Source organism: Plecotus auritus (assembly GCF_963455305.1).
Source record: "Plecotus auritus genome assembly, chromosome: 9".
Classification (NCBI taxonomy): domain Eukaryota; kingdom Metazoa; phylum Chordata; class Mammalia; order Chiroptera; family Vespertilionidae; genus Plecotus; species Plecotus auritus.
In genome coordinates this window covers 153,918,645-153,931,012 of record NC_137783.1, presented here as the reverse complement: position 1 = coordinate 153,931,012, position 12,368 = coordinate 153,918,645, and the positions used below count along the sequence as shown (strand labels likewise).

Genomic DNA, 12,368 nt, shown 5'->3' with positions numbered 1-12,368 from the left:
GGTGGGGGTGCGACCTGATGTCCCCTTTTTAGCCCCACAGGGGAGGGGGAGGGCGTAGCCTCAGATCCCTGGTGATTGCTCCTTAAGGCTCCTGATGGGAACTTGGCCTCAGCTGTGGGTGCAGCCATCTTTGTGACGGAGTGATGGTCACTTAGCATATTCCCTCTTTATTAGATAGGGTTATTTGATAGGATTAGCATGCTCTACCTCCGAGGGAGCACATGTCTCCCCACTCCTGTGAAGGTCATGTGGTTTGGGTTTGTCCTCCAGCCATTCCCCAAGGAAGAGATTACGATACAGATCTCTGTATTCCGAACTTTTTCTGAGTCTTTGCCCCGCCCGGCCGCCCAATCCGGAATGCTGATGGGAATCAAGATCTTATCAGGAGGTTTGTAGCGCTGATGGGAATCAAGATCTTATCGGGAGGATTGCAGTGTTTTATCGGGGCCATCAGCAGCCCTCCCAGTGGATCGTGAGCGAAGGTCAGAGCGTATATATCGGCAGCGCTGGCCCATCCCCGCACGCTCCAAACCTGAGCCTTCTAGAGGACTCGACGTGGGGAAGAACGCACGATGAGGTGGATCGTGTTCCTCAGCCTCCTGGCCCTCTCTGAGTGCCTGGTCACGTGAGTATGGGGACAGCTCCCTCCCGGCCTCTCTCTCATTGTCCCCTTATCCTTCGACCGCCCAGGGGTGGACAAGGGAACATGGTGATTCATCCGCGTCTCGCTGTATTTTTTTATTTTTATTTTTGTTAATCCTCACCGGAGGTATTTTCCCATTGAATTTTAGGGAGGGTGGAAGGGAAGGGAAGAGACAGAGAGAAACATCGATGTGAGAGACACACATTGATTGGTTGTCTCCTGCACGAGCCCTGACCAGGGCCTGGGCCAGGGAGGAGCCTGCAACCGAGGTACATGCCCTTGACCGGACTGGAACCCGGGACCCTACGGTCAGCAGGTGGACGCTCTATCCACTGAGCAACACTGACAGGGCCACTTCTCCATGCATTGATGAGTAGCTAGCCACGTGCACTGTGGGGCCAGGGGTCCAGGGACAGGTCTGCGGGTTCCACAACGCCAGGCTGCCATGTGGATGGTGCCCCCAGGATTGCTATGACACCACCTGAGCCGCTGTGTGGGTGGTCCCGTTGGGGACAGCATTTCTCTCCCATTTGCTGCTCACTCTCCTCCCCGCTCTCCCTCCTCTCCGTGTGCGCGTGTCTCTACCTGTATCTCTCTCTTCTATCTCTCGGTCTCTTCCGATGTCTCTGTAGGCGGAATTCCGTGGGTTTTTCATTCAGTTTAGATTCTTGCCTGCTCCCCTGTCCTCTGGTTTCCCTAATGTCTTCCCCATCTCCCGGCTCCCTCGCCCACCTCCAGCCTCCCCTCTGCCTGACCCTGGAGAAGGGCCCGGAGGGGTCCCCCGGGGCCCAGTTTTGCCTTAATGAGCAGGTGGCCACAGCCAGGTCACGAACCCCTGCCTTTCAGGTTCCTCCCTTTAAAAGTGGGTGATCACCACTGCGCTCCCTCCAGGGCTTCTTGGACAGGGAGCCGGTCAGATGACAATGGCGACAGCACTGGCTGTTCCCTCGGTCAGGGGCCTTCGGTCCATCCTCTCCCTCAAAGCCCCAGACACCCCGTGGGAGGCCTGTCCTCACCCCACTTCTTTACGATGGGGAAACGGAGGCTCCGCACGGGCATGTGGCTTCCCCGGGGCTGCAACAGGCCCTGCGCTCAGACCTGGGCCCACTGTCCGGCCTTTGCCTGCGTTTGCTGGGCGGCCTGCCCCGCATAAGATGGCCTGTGAACACCCTCGGGGAAGACGCGGTGCGGCTCCAACGCCAGGCTTGGCGGCCACACTGAGCCTCAGGGTGGGGAGCTGCTGTCTTATCTGTTGTCTTTCCCGGAAGCATCCCTCTGACGAAGGTCAAGTCCATGCGGGAGAGCCTGCACGAGAAGGACCTGCTGAAAGGCTACCTCCAGCGGCACCCCTACAGCCACGCCTACAAGTTCCTGAGCAGGGAGGGCGTCACTTTCGAACCCATGAGGAACTACCTGGACGTGAGTGTGGCGGGGCGCAGCCCGCAGCCTTCCCGAGGTGCTGGCCGAGCACTGGGGGTCTCCCAGGGGTGGGGGCCAGGAGGGGGGGCAGGGCTCCTGCAGGCAGCAAAGCTGGAGAGTAGGGGTCCCACCCCGGGGAGAACCACTCCCCCCTCGGCTCTTGGTCTGTGCTGACCGAGTCCAGCGCTGGTCAGGCGGCAGGCAGACATCCATCTGGGGCCAAGGACACGTCGCTGGGCCCTGCGGACCAGGTGCGGGTTGGGCAGATTCTGTTCCTTCTGAACAAGACGCACCGCTGCCTCCGCGGGGACTGCAGTTTGACACCCCAGGCAGAGGACGCTCAGCCTCCGCAGCCCCGAGAACGCCCCCAGCAAAGCGTCCCTGAGCCCCTGCAGTGTGGGAGGTAGAAAACGCCAGCAGTGTGGTTATGGCTGCCGACCACAGAGGGTCTGGCCTATTCTGCAAGAAGATAAACGCCAAATGAAAGGGCCGCCTGTGATAGTGACATCACCGGCGCTGAGCTGGGAGACAGTGGCCTGGGTGACCTGGGAGGGCTTCCCGGAGGAGGGAGCAGGCCAGCTGGGCCGTGAAGGCTGCGAGGATTTAGAGAGCGGCAGGGAAAGAGGGAAACTTTCAAATGAAGGCACCGCCTGAGCCGTGGCTGTGTGGTGGGGTGGTGGGAAAGCATTTCCAGGAGACAGGGATGCCCTAACCGCCCTCCCCGCCCGGCAGCTGTACTACGTTGGCACCATCAGCATTGGAACGCCCCCTCAGAAGTTCAAGGTCATGTTTGACACGGGCTCGGCTGACTTGTGGGTGCCCTCCATCTTCTGCTCCAGTCCCGCCTGTGGTGAGTGCCCGCACCCTCGCGGCCAACACCCCGGCCCCCGGCCCTGCCCAGGCTCTGGCAGTTGAAGAACACTCACTCTGAATCCGCAGTGACACACAAAACCTTCAAACCTTGGTGGTCGTCAACCTTCCAGAGCACATACCTGCAAATCGACATGCAGTACGGGTCCGGCAACGTGACAGGGTTACTGGGCTTCGACGACGTGCGGGTGAGTGGGAGCGGGGCTGCGGCCGGGCGGGGCCTGGCGACCTCTGCTCACTGCTCACGGCACCAGATCCAGGGTCAGCTGGACGCACCGTCTCCCCCAGAGTCCCCCAGCGGCTGGCCGTCTGCCTTGGGGAGACAGCGCCGTGCAGACAAGCCCCCGATTGGCCAGGCCAGCGAGCGGTCATGGCACGAGAGGCGGGCATTTCCAGCTCTTGCCCGTGGTGAGCTCGAGGCTGGTTTTGCTGGGAGCAGGAGAGGTGAGGGCCAATCCATTTTTATTTGTTTTTTAAATATACATTTTTATTAATTTCAGAGAGGAAGGGAGAGGGAGGGAGAATCACATCCATGATGAGAGAGAATCACTGACCGGCTAACTGCTGCAGGCCCCACTGGGGATCAGCCCACAACCCTGGCATGTGCCCTTGACCGGAATCGAACCGTGACCTCCTGGTTCGTAGGTCCTCGCTCAGCCACTGAGCCCCGCCAGCCGGGGGAAAACCCACTGTTACATTCCCAGATGGTGCCAGGCACGGTGCTGGGCACGTCCTGGTAACAATGGGTCCAATCCTGCAACACCCCCAGGGGGAGGCGCTACTGCTACCTGCATGCAGAGCAGGGACCCGAGGGAGAGGGGAGGGCCTGCCCACGGCCCACACCGGGAGCAGCACAGCGGGGGTGCGAGTCAGGGCTCGGCAGCTGTGGGGGATTTTCCGGGAGAGGGGAGAACGGATGGGGGTGTCGGGGCCTGCCGAGGGCTCCAGACACCAGGGCAGGGAAGCAGGGCCACGGGTGCAGGACGGCCTGAGTAAAAGCTCTTACTTTGGGGGCCTCTGAGAATCTAAGAAAAACTGGGCTTCCTGCCCAAAGTGCCTCACACACACACACACACACACACACACGCACGCACCCACATACATACAAATACATACACACGTGCACACATATACACACATACACAGGCACACATACACACACACACGTGTTTCCAAGGAAGCCTTTGTTTTCGTTGATCGCAGAGAGGAAGGGAGAGGAGAGGGAGAGAGAGAAACATCCATGATGAGGGAGAATCATTGATCAGCTGCCTCCTACACGCCCCTTACTGGGATCCAGCCCACAGCCCGTGAGTGGAATCGAACCCGGGACCCTTCAGTCCGCAGGCCAACACTGTATCCACTGAGCAAAGTGGGGAGGAACCCAGGCAGTCAGTCTTTTCACAAGAACTCGGCGGCCCTGTGTACGCCTGGGGTGCAGAACCCACAGGGAATCGCAGCGAATTCACTCAGTTTCTGCCACCAGATCCCGGGAACGCCAAACACTACACGCTCCGGCTCTCTGCTCATTGGGGCCTGCAAGGGGGAGCCGCTTGGCCCGCTCCCCAGTCGCCCCGCCGTGCAGGGGGAAGGGGGTGTTTTACTGCCTGGGGTGCTGCTAGCAGGAAGGAGGGCGAAGGTTGGGCTCCTCAGCAATGCACGGTGCGTGCTGCTCTGGCACCTCCAGTGCAGCCGCACCTCAGCTGATGCCTGGGGTGCTGGTGGCATCACTCCCCCTTCCCCCCCTGCCCCAGCCCCTGCTCAGCTTCCCAACCTTCGCATGAGACCACCCTCTCCCCCACAGATCGGGGACCTTGTGTGCAAATCCCAGGGATTTACCCTGAGCTTATGGGAGTCCAGCGTGTCCTTGGAATACGCGGTCTTCGACGGCATCCTGGGCCTGGGCTACCCCGACATTGCCTTCATGAACACCACCCCGGTCTTCGACAGCATGTGGAACCAAAGCCTCATATCTGAGAACCTCTTCGCCTTCTACCTGAGCAGGTAAGCCTGGCTGGGCACGCCCCTCCCCGGATGCCTTCAGGCGCCTCAGAAACGGTAGATGACCGCCCCCCGCTTCCTGAGGGCACTCTAGTCCAGGGTCAGCAAATAGTGGCCCCCGTCCACATGTGGCCGCCACCTGCTTTTATGAATGAAGTTTTACTGGAACACAGCCCTGCTCCTTCAGTCCCATCCTGTCTGCGGCTGCTTCTGTGATACAATGGAAGGGTCCGGGACCCTTCAGTCCGCAGGCCAATGCTGTGTACACTGAGCCAAACCAGCTAGGGCACAATCTAGCATTTTTTAAAGTTTGCCGACCCCTGTACTTCTAGTCCCTCCTTGGAAGAACGGGGAAACTGAGGAACTGAGGCTCAGAGAGGAGCTTTGCACAATATTACCCAGACACACACTGGTCGTGGTGGGACTCGAACTCGGCAGCGGGGCCGTCCCCTGTGGCGGGTGGTCAAGCCATCAGCAGGTCTCCAGTCCTGGGCCGGCACTGGAAAGGCTACCCTCCCTGACGGGCTGAGGGTGTAGAGCGGGTGGAGGGAGCACACAGGCCGGAGGGACCCGGCGGGCAGACCGTGTGCAGGATGCGGAGTGTGGGTGAGGCTGTGGGCTCTGTGGGGCCTGAGCTCCAGCCTCTGCAGCATGTGCTGAGCCTCTGGGGTGTTTGTACCGAGTCAAGGAGGTGAGCCGTTTAACAAATATCCATTGAGCTCCTACTATGCGCTGGGTACTGCTCTGTGCACTTGACACAGACAGCTGAGAGGGAAGAGAGGCCCACACGGAGCCAGAAAGTAGATAAGAGGAAACATCTCACATTCGGGTGGAGACTGGCTGTGGGAAAGCGGTAAAAAGCGGTGACAGAACCACAGAGGTGGGAGCGTGGTGTCCGACGGGCAGGGCTGGGACCTCTCTGCACGAGGCCTGGTGATGGGGGAGGAGGCCCAGGGGCAATAGAGGACCAGCAGGGCAGTGTGCCTGGAGCGGGGAGGGAGGGAGGGAAGGTAGGCCGAGGGCAGGCAGGGGCACGGCCGCCCAGGGCTTTGTTTTAGGTGGGAGTGGAGGCCTCTGGCAGCGGTCTAGGCAGGGAGCAGACCTGATCCCACCAATGTTTCTGAAAGCTCCCCCAGGTGCTGGCTGGAGAATGATGGATCAGAGAGGAGGCAGGGAGGCCAGGGACGAGGCTGCTCAGCCTCTTTGGAGAGAGAGAGCAGGAGCTGGACCAGGGAGGTGGGAAAGGGGGGAGCCGTGGAGGAGTCAGGACTCAGGGAGAAGGGAAAGGCCACGGGATGTGCTGACCGCTTCGACGCAGCCGGAGGGGGAGGTGGGCAGGGGTGTTTCCTTCCCCTCAGCCAGGTTTTCCCGAGCCCGGGACCGGAGGCTGCACCTCAAAACCAGTGCAAAACGAAAATGTGGGGCCTCTTGTTCAAAAAATTACGAGAGGTTTCAGGACGGGGAAGCAGGCCGTGGGGCCCCAGTGAGCGTGCGCGCCGTGTGTGGCATGTCCCAGGCCTGTGTGCCAGCCTGGGGGAGCCTGAGTGTCTGCCTGGGCCCCTGAGCCTCCGGCCGCGCCTCGAGGGCTTGAGTTGGGGGGGGGGGCGGGGACCTGACCGGCTTCAGAGAGGTCGGTGGCCAAAGCGCAGCCAGAATCTCAAGTTCAAACCTTGGCTTTGCTCCCCAGTAGCCAGGAGACTGACTTGGGCTGTGCTCACCCCCCTGCCCAGTTCCTATCAGTCTAGTGGAGGTCCCAGCAGTGCCTGCTCCGAGGGGCCCTGTGCTGTGTGGCTGGGTGGCCGCTGGTCAGTGCACCCCTCGCTCACTGAGGTGCAGAAACGCCACCCACCGTCCTCCCCTCAGAAGAGCACCTCCCCCACCTCCACCCCCAGCAACAAGAAGAACGGCAGCGTGGTGATGTTTGGCGGCGTGGACCACTCCTACTACCGGGGCGAGCTCCAGTGGGTGCCGGTGAGCGAGCAGGGCTACTGGCAGGTCACTGTGGACAGGTAAGCCCCCCCATGCCCTGTTGAGGGCCACGCCAGTGACAGCCGCACCTGCACATGCACACGCACATGCAGACACAGACACACGGACTCATACAGACACCGAGTAACGCACAGGCACGCTCACCAACATGGGCTCATAATCGCCCTGACCAGGGTCCTGACCAGAGAAACGGATCGGCCGCGTCACGGAGCAGCAGGAGAGGGACAGACCCGGGACCGAGCCGTCAGGGCGGTGGCTGGGGCAGCGAGGGGGGGCTGCACCCCCCAGACCGGGGCATGCGCAGTGAGAAGGGGTCAAGGAGAATTCCACCTTCTGAACAGGGACATCCCAGGTCGCCGGACCAGAGGGGTTCCCAGCACTCGGGGCGCCAGCGTGAAAACGGGAGCTGGGCAAGCGGGAGGCCGCTCCGCCTAGGAGAACCCCCCACACCCCCGGGCTGGAGACACATGGGCGCCATCCTAAGTCCTGAAAGCAAATCACACAGCGGGACCCCCTCCCACCCCAAGGGGGCCAATGGGCAGGAGATGTGACCGAGAGCACCGGAAAGCGGGGACCCGGGTGGCTGAGAACCGGGGACGATCACTGATGGGGGGCGTGTAAGACTGTCAGACAGAAGCTTAACTGTGCTTCGGGGCCCACGTCCCGCGCACTGGGCCGGCTCAGGCATCGCCTGGCCAGGAGCCTGGGGGGAGAGGGGGTGAGGCAGGGGGGGAATAACACTCCCTCCCACGTCTCCGAGTACGTGCTTCCCGGGAACCTACGTCTTTACCGTGTGGCCTTCATAACCGGTGGGACAGCAGGTCGTGTCTCGCGGTGACCTCATTCCTTCACGCGCCGTCATTCCCTCGGCAAACACTGTCGAGCATGTCTGTGCGCTGGGCATGGGCGCTGAAGGGGCAGAGGGCACAGCTTGCTCCCGCGACTAGGAGGGCAGACACCTGTGAGCGACCACATCACAGCAATCGGGGTTCCCACCCCGATGCACCCTGGAAACCAGGAAGGCTCTGCGGGTCTAGTCTGGGGGAGGAGAGGGGCCTGATCTAATCTGGGGGGAACAGTTCCCTGAAAAAGTGATGATTGATCTGGACCCTGGAGGTCAGGAGAGATCAGCCAGACAAAGGGGCAGGGGTGGGTCTAGGAAGGGTGACAGCGCGTGCAAAGGCCCTGGGGCACAAACAGCACAATGCATTCAGACCTGAGAGGAAGCCCAGGAAGGTCAGTGTGGCCGGAATACAGGGAGACAGAGGCCAGCGGGAGCTGCAGGCTGTTCTGCAGGCGGCGGGAGGGGCCACGGTGGGAGAGGCCACGAGTGACCCTGGCGCCTGCTCTGTCCCTCAGCATCTCCATGGACGGGAAGGTCGTGGCCTGTCCCAGCAGCTGCCAGGCCATTTTTGATACTGGGGCCTCGCTGGTGATTGGCCCAACCAACCCCATCCTCAACATTCTGAGGAACATCAGTGCCCAGGCCATCAGCACCGGCAAGGTGAGGGGTCACGGCCAGGGTCACCCCGAGCTCCCCACGCACAGAAGGACCCGCAGGGCCACCCTCCCTCTCCCTTTCTCTCTGACAGTACGTCGTTAGCTGCGATGCCATCCACAGCCTGCCTGACATCGTCTTCACCATCAATGGCGTCGCGTACCCAGTGCCAGCTAGCGCCTACATCCGGAGGGTGAGGGCCCGTCCTGGGGGCTGCTCTCAGATCTGGGACTGGAGGGACCTTGGGGCCATGGCTCGGAGAGGCCCCCTGGAGGCCAGGCCATGCCATTGCAGATGCTGCCAGGCAGCCCTGGCTGGGAGGGCACCTCCCACAGCACAGCCTCTTGATAGAATGGGGTCTGGCACCCATTGCCCTCGGAGAACTCCGAGCGGCCTTCCCTACTGGCTCGGGGCCGGGCTCCAGAGAGGGCGCGCTAATGGCCTCGCCCTTAGAGAGCGTCCGTTCAACCCGGGCACTCGGACCAATGGACAGGAAACGTAGGCAGTACCCCGGAGTCAGGCAAAGAGTAGGGACAGTGGGGTTGGCTGGGGACAGTCCCGGTGTCCCCCTTTAATCAGGCACTGTATTCCCTCCCATCTCCAAGTGGCCTGACTTGGGTGATAGATCATATGTTCACCCTAGTCCTAGGGTGCAAATGCCCCTGCTAGGCCCAGTTCCCTGTCTGAGAAATGGGGAGCAAGCCCCCCTTTGTGGGGTGGTGAGACGCTGACATGGACAAAGGTCCGCAGTGACCGGGCAGTGACTGGCACATAGTCGAGGCTCAAGAAGTGCCGGTTCCCCACGGTGTACCGAGGAGGGGTGGGGCAGCCCACGGAGAGAGCAACTGAAAATCTCTCAGCCCGAACCCTGCAGGGACTCGGGGAGCCATGCCAGGGGCACCCATAGGCCCGTGTGCGGAGGATGAAGACACAGGGAGCCCTGGGGAAGACTCCCCAAGCAGCGGCAGTGCCAAGGAGGGGGTATGGGCCGGGAAGGCTGTCCAGGCGCTGGGCTCAGTCTTGGAGGACGAGCGGGGTCAAGGGGAACAGGGGGGGAATCTCTCAGAGCAAAGAGCCGAGGGGAGGGCGCAGGGGAAGGTGGGATAAAGATGCCGCCAGGCCCGATGGGAGACGGCCTGCGAGGGCGGCTGAGGGCTGTGCTTCCTCCCCTGCAGAAGCGGACGGGCATGTGCTACCCCAACTTGGACATCCACACCCGGGACGGCTCCAGTCGCTGGATCCTGGGGGACGTGTTCCTGCGGCTCTATTTCACCGTCTTCAATCGGGCCAACAACACGATCGGCTTGGCTCCTGCGATGGCATAGACGTGGGCGCTGCTCCTGGAGGCCGCCGGCCCGCCCCAAGGACTCACACACTCCCTGTGTCCCCGCCCAGGGGACCCCGCTACAGCTGTGTCTGGGGCTTTGCCACGCCCGCTTCTCACTAGAAAAGGAAGGACCTCATTTGCGCCAGCGGTGTGGCTCAGTGGATTGAGCCTCGTCCCACGCACTCAGAGGTCACCGGGTCCATTCCTGGTCAGGGCACATGTCCATGAGGTTGCAGGCTCGATCCCCAGGAGGGGGCATGCAATAGGCAGTCCATCGATGTTTCTCTCTCATGATGTTTCTCTCTCCCTTTCTCTCCCTTTAAAAAATCATAAAAACATTGATTTTTTAAAAACATTGATTTTTAATAAACGGTGTCATTTTCAATGGTGCTCATAGGAATGGTGCCTCTGCTTGGGTCTGGGAAGTGCCTCAGAGGCAGGCAGGGCTCTGGAATCTCCTCTGGACCAACAGGGAGGGATCCCGACTCCCAGTGGCTTAATCGGAAAGGACCCAAACCGGGACGCCCAGGACCCAGAATGCGGAACCACAGCAGGTCCGCAGAGCGTGGTGGCTGCGCCCAAGAAATCAAAACCCACCAGCCCACTGTGTCTCCTCCCTCTGCCTCTGCCCTTCCGTCACCTTTGATTCTTCTCCTGCCAGCCTTCTCTTGGCAGCCTGCTCCAGGCGAAGGGCTCTGCCACCGGCTCCCCCCTCCAGCCTTTGACATCCCGAAGGCTTGGAAATGAGCAGGGCACCGGGAAGGGGTCTGATGGGTCCACCTCAGGTCATGTGTCCAGCCCTGGACCAGTCATGTGGCAGGCATGGGGCGCTATGATTGGCTCTACTTGGTCACAGCCCCCCCACCCGCCCCGCGCTGGATGGTGATTGACAGTTTCCTCCAGAACCACTGGCTGGAGCTGGGTGGGGCGGTCCCCAGAAGAGCAGAGGATGCTGTAGGACTCAGGGGTCGCCAACCTTTCGGCTTCAGGGACCACAAGTGGCCCGGACCGTAGGATGGCGACGGCGGCTGTGGGTGACAGGAGAATTTGTGGCTGCCCCTCCAACTCCGCCACCCCGCACAGCCGTGTTTTAGAAGAAGGTTGAATGCTATGAGAGCATTCTAATAGGACATTAGGAGAAAAGGACACAATCCGAAACAGCAGGGTTACAGGTTCACGAAGCGCCTGGAATACAGGGCCGCGCAGCACAGCCAAGCAGAGCCCAGGGCTCTCTGGTCCGGGTTCAAGTCCCAGCTCTGACGCGTACATACCAGGCGCATAGTAGGGCCCCAATAAGTACAGTCCTGTGACCGGTCCTGTGACCTTAGGTCAGCTCACTCTGGACGACTGTTTTCTATTCTGTAATTCAGAGCTAAGAATAGCTCCTCCCTCATTAGTCATCAGGGAAACACAAATGAAATCCACAATGAGCTCTCCCTCCACACCTGGGAGTGGCCTCCCGCAGACACAAACGCCAGCACGGGTCGGTGAGACGTGGAGCCCGTGCCGTTAGTGTGCGTGTCACCTGGTGCGGCCACTGTAGGAGACAATATGGCGATGCCTCGGAAAGTGAAACACAGAATTTTTATGAGACCCCAAGCAACGCCACTTCTGGATTTTTATCCCAAAGAATTAAAATCAGGATCTGGAAGACAGCCGCACTGCGGAGCCGTTACCGCGTTGTTCACAACAGCCAACACGTGGAAACAGGCAAGCGCCCATCCACCGACGTGTGGGTGAAGGACCCGCGCACAGACGTCGATGGAGCAGTGCTCGGCCATGAGGAGGAGAGCCCCTGCCATCGGCAGCAGGCTGGGACCCGCGGGCTTACGCTAAGGGCGGTGAGCCAGTCCAGAGGGTGAACCCTATGAGCCCAGGTCCCTGAGGCGCCTTCCATCGTCAGGCTCACAGAAGCAGAGCGGGCCATGGTGGCTGTCAGGGTGAGGGGAAGGGGGGGGCTGCTATCCAACAGGTAGATTGCAGTAATGCGGGTTATGCAAGGTGAATGCGTCTAGGGGTCTGTTATGGAACACTGTGCCTATAGGTAACAATACTCCATTGTGCAGCTGAGTTTTGTTGAGTCCTGCCCAGTGTGGCTCCGTGGTCAGAGTGTTGGCCTGCACGCTGACGGGTCACAGGTTCAATTCCCAGTCAGGAGGATGTCCCTGAGTTGCAGTTTCAATGCTGACCCCGGTCCAGCATGTGCGGGAGGCAACCAATCGATGTTTCTCTCACATCAATGCTTCTCCGACTCAACCCTCCCTTCTTCTGCCACTTCCACTCTCTCTAAAATTCAATGGAAAAAACATCCTCTGATGAGAATAAGAAAATTTATATTAAGTGGATAGATCTCATGTTAAATGTTCTTATTGCAATAAAAAACAATCTATACTATTGAAAGAGAAATATGCAAATTGACTCTACATCCACGCTTACCATCAGCCAATCAGGAGTGAGTATGCAAATTCACTTAACAAATATGGTGCGTTAATCTGCATACGTAGGCACGGAGCAGAGGGCAGGACAGGGCGCCTGCTATGAGCGGAAGGGCGGAGAGCGGGGGCAGAGAAAGCTACAGGAGCCGCACTCCAGCCGTGAGCGAGGACTTGCAGGCTCTCGGGTGG

General features: G+C 60.3%; 1 protein-coding gene across 1 annotated transcript; it reads left to right on the top strand.

Annotated features, from left to right (window-relative positions):
* Nucleotides 1-572: 572 nt before the first annotated feature.
* LOC308234429 (pepsin F-like) lies at nt 573-9,742 on the top strand (the record flags this gene model as incomplete). The annotated part of the gene is made up of 9 exons (XM_080642087.1): nt 573-625; nt 1,912-2,062; nt 2,795-2,912; nt 3,002-3,120; nt 4,734-4,933; nt 6,823-6,939; nt 8,279-8,423; nt 8,512-8,610; nt 9,593-9,742. 9 exons carry the CDS (start codon nt 573-575, stop codon nt 9,740-9,742), a joined length of 1,152 nt encoding a protein of 383 aa, XP_080498213.1.
* Nucleotides 9,743-12,368: the final 2,626 nt, after the last annotated feature.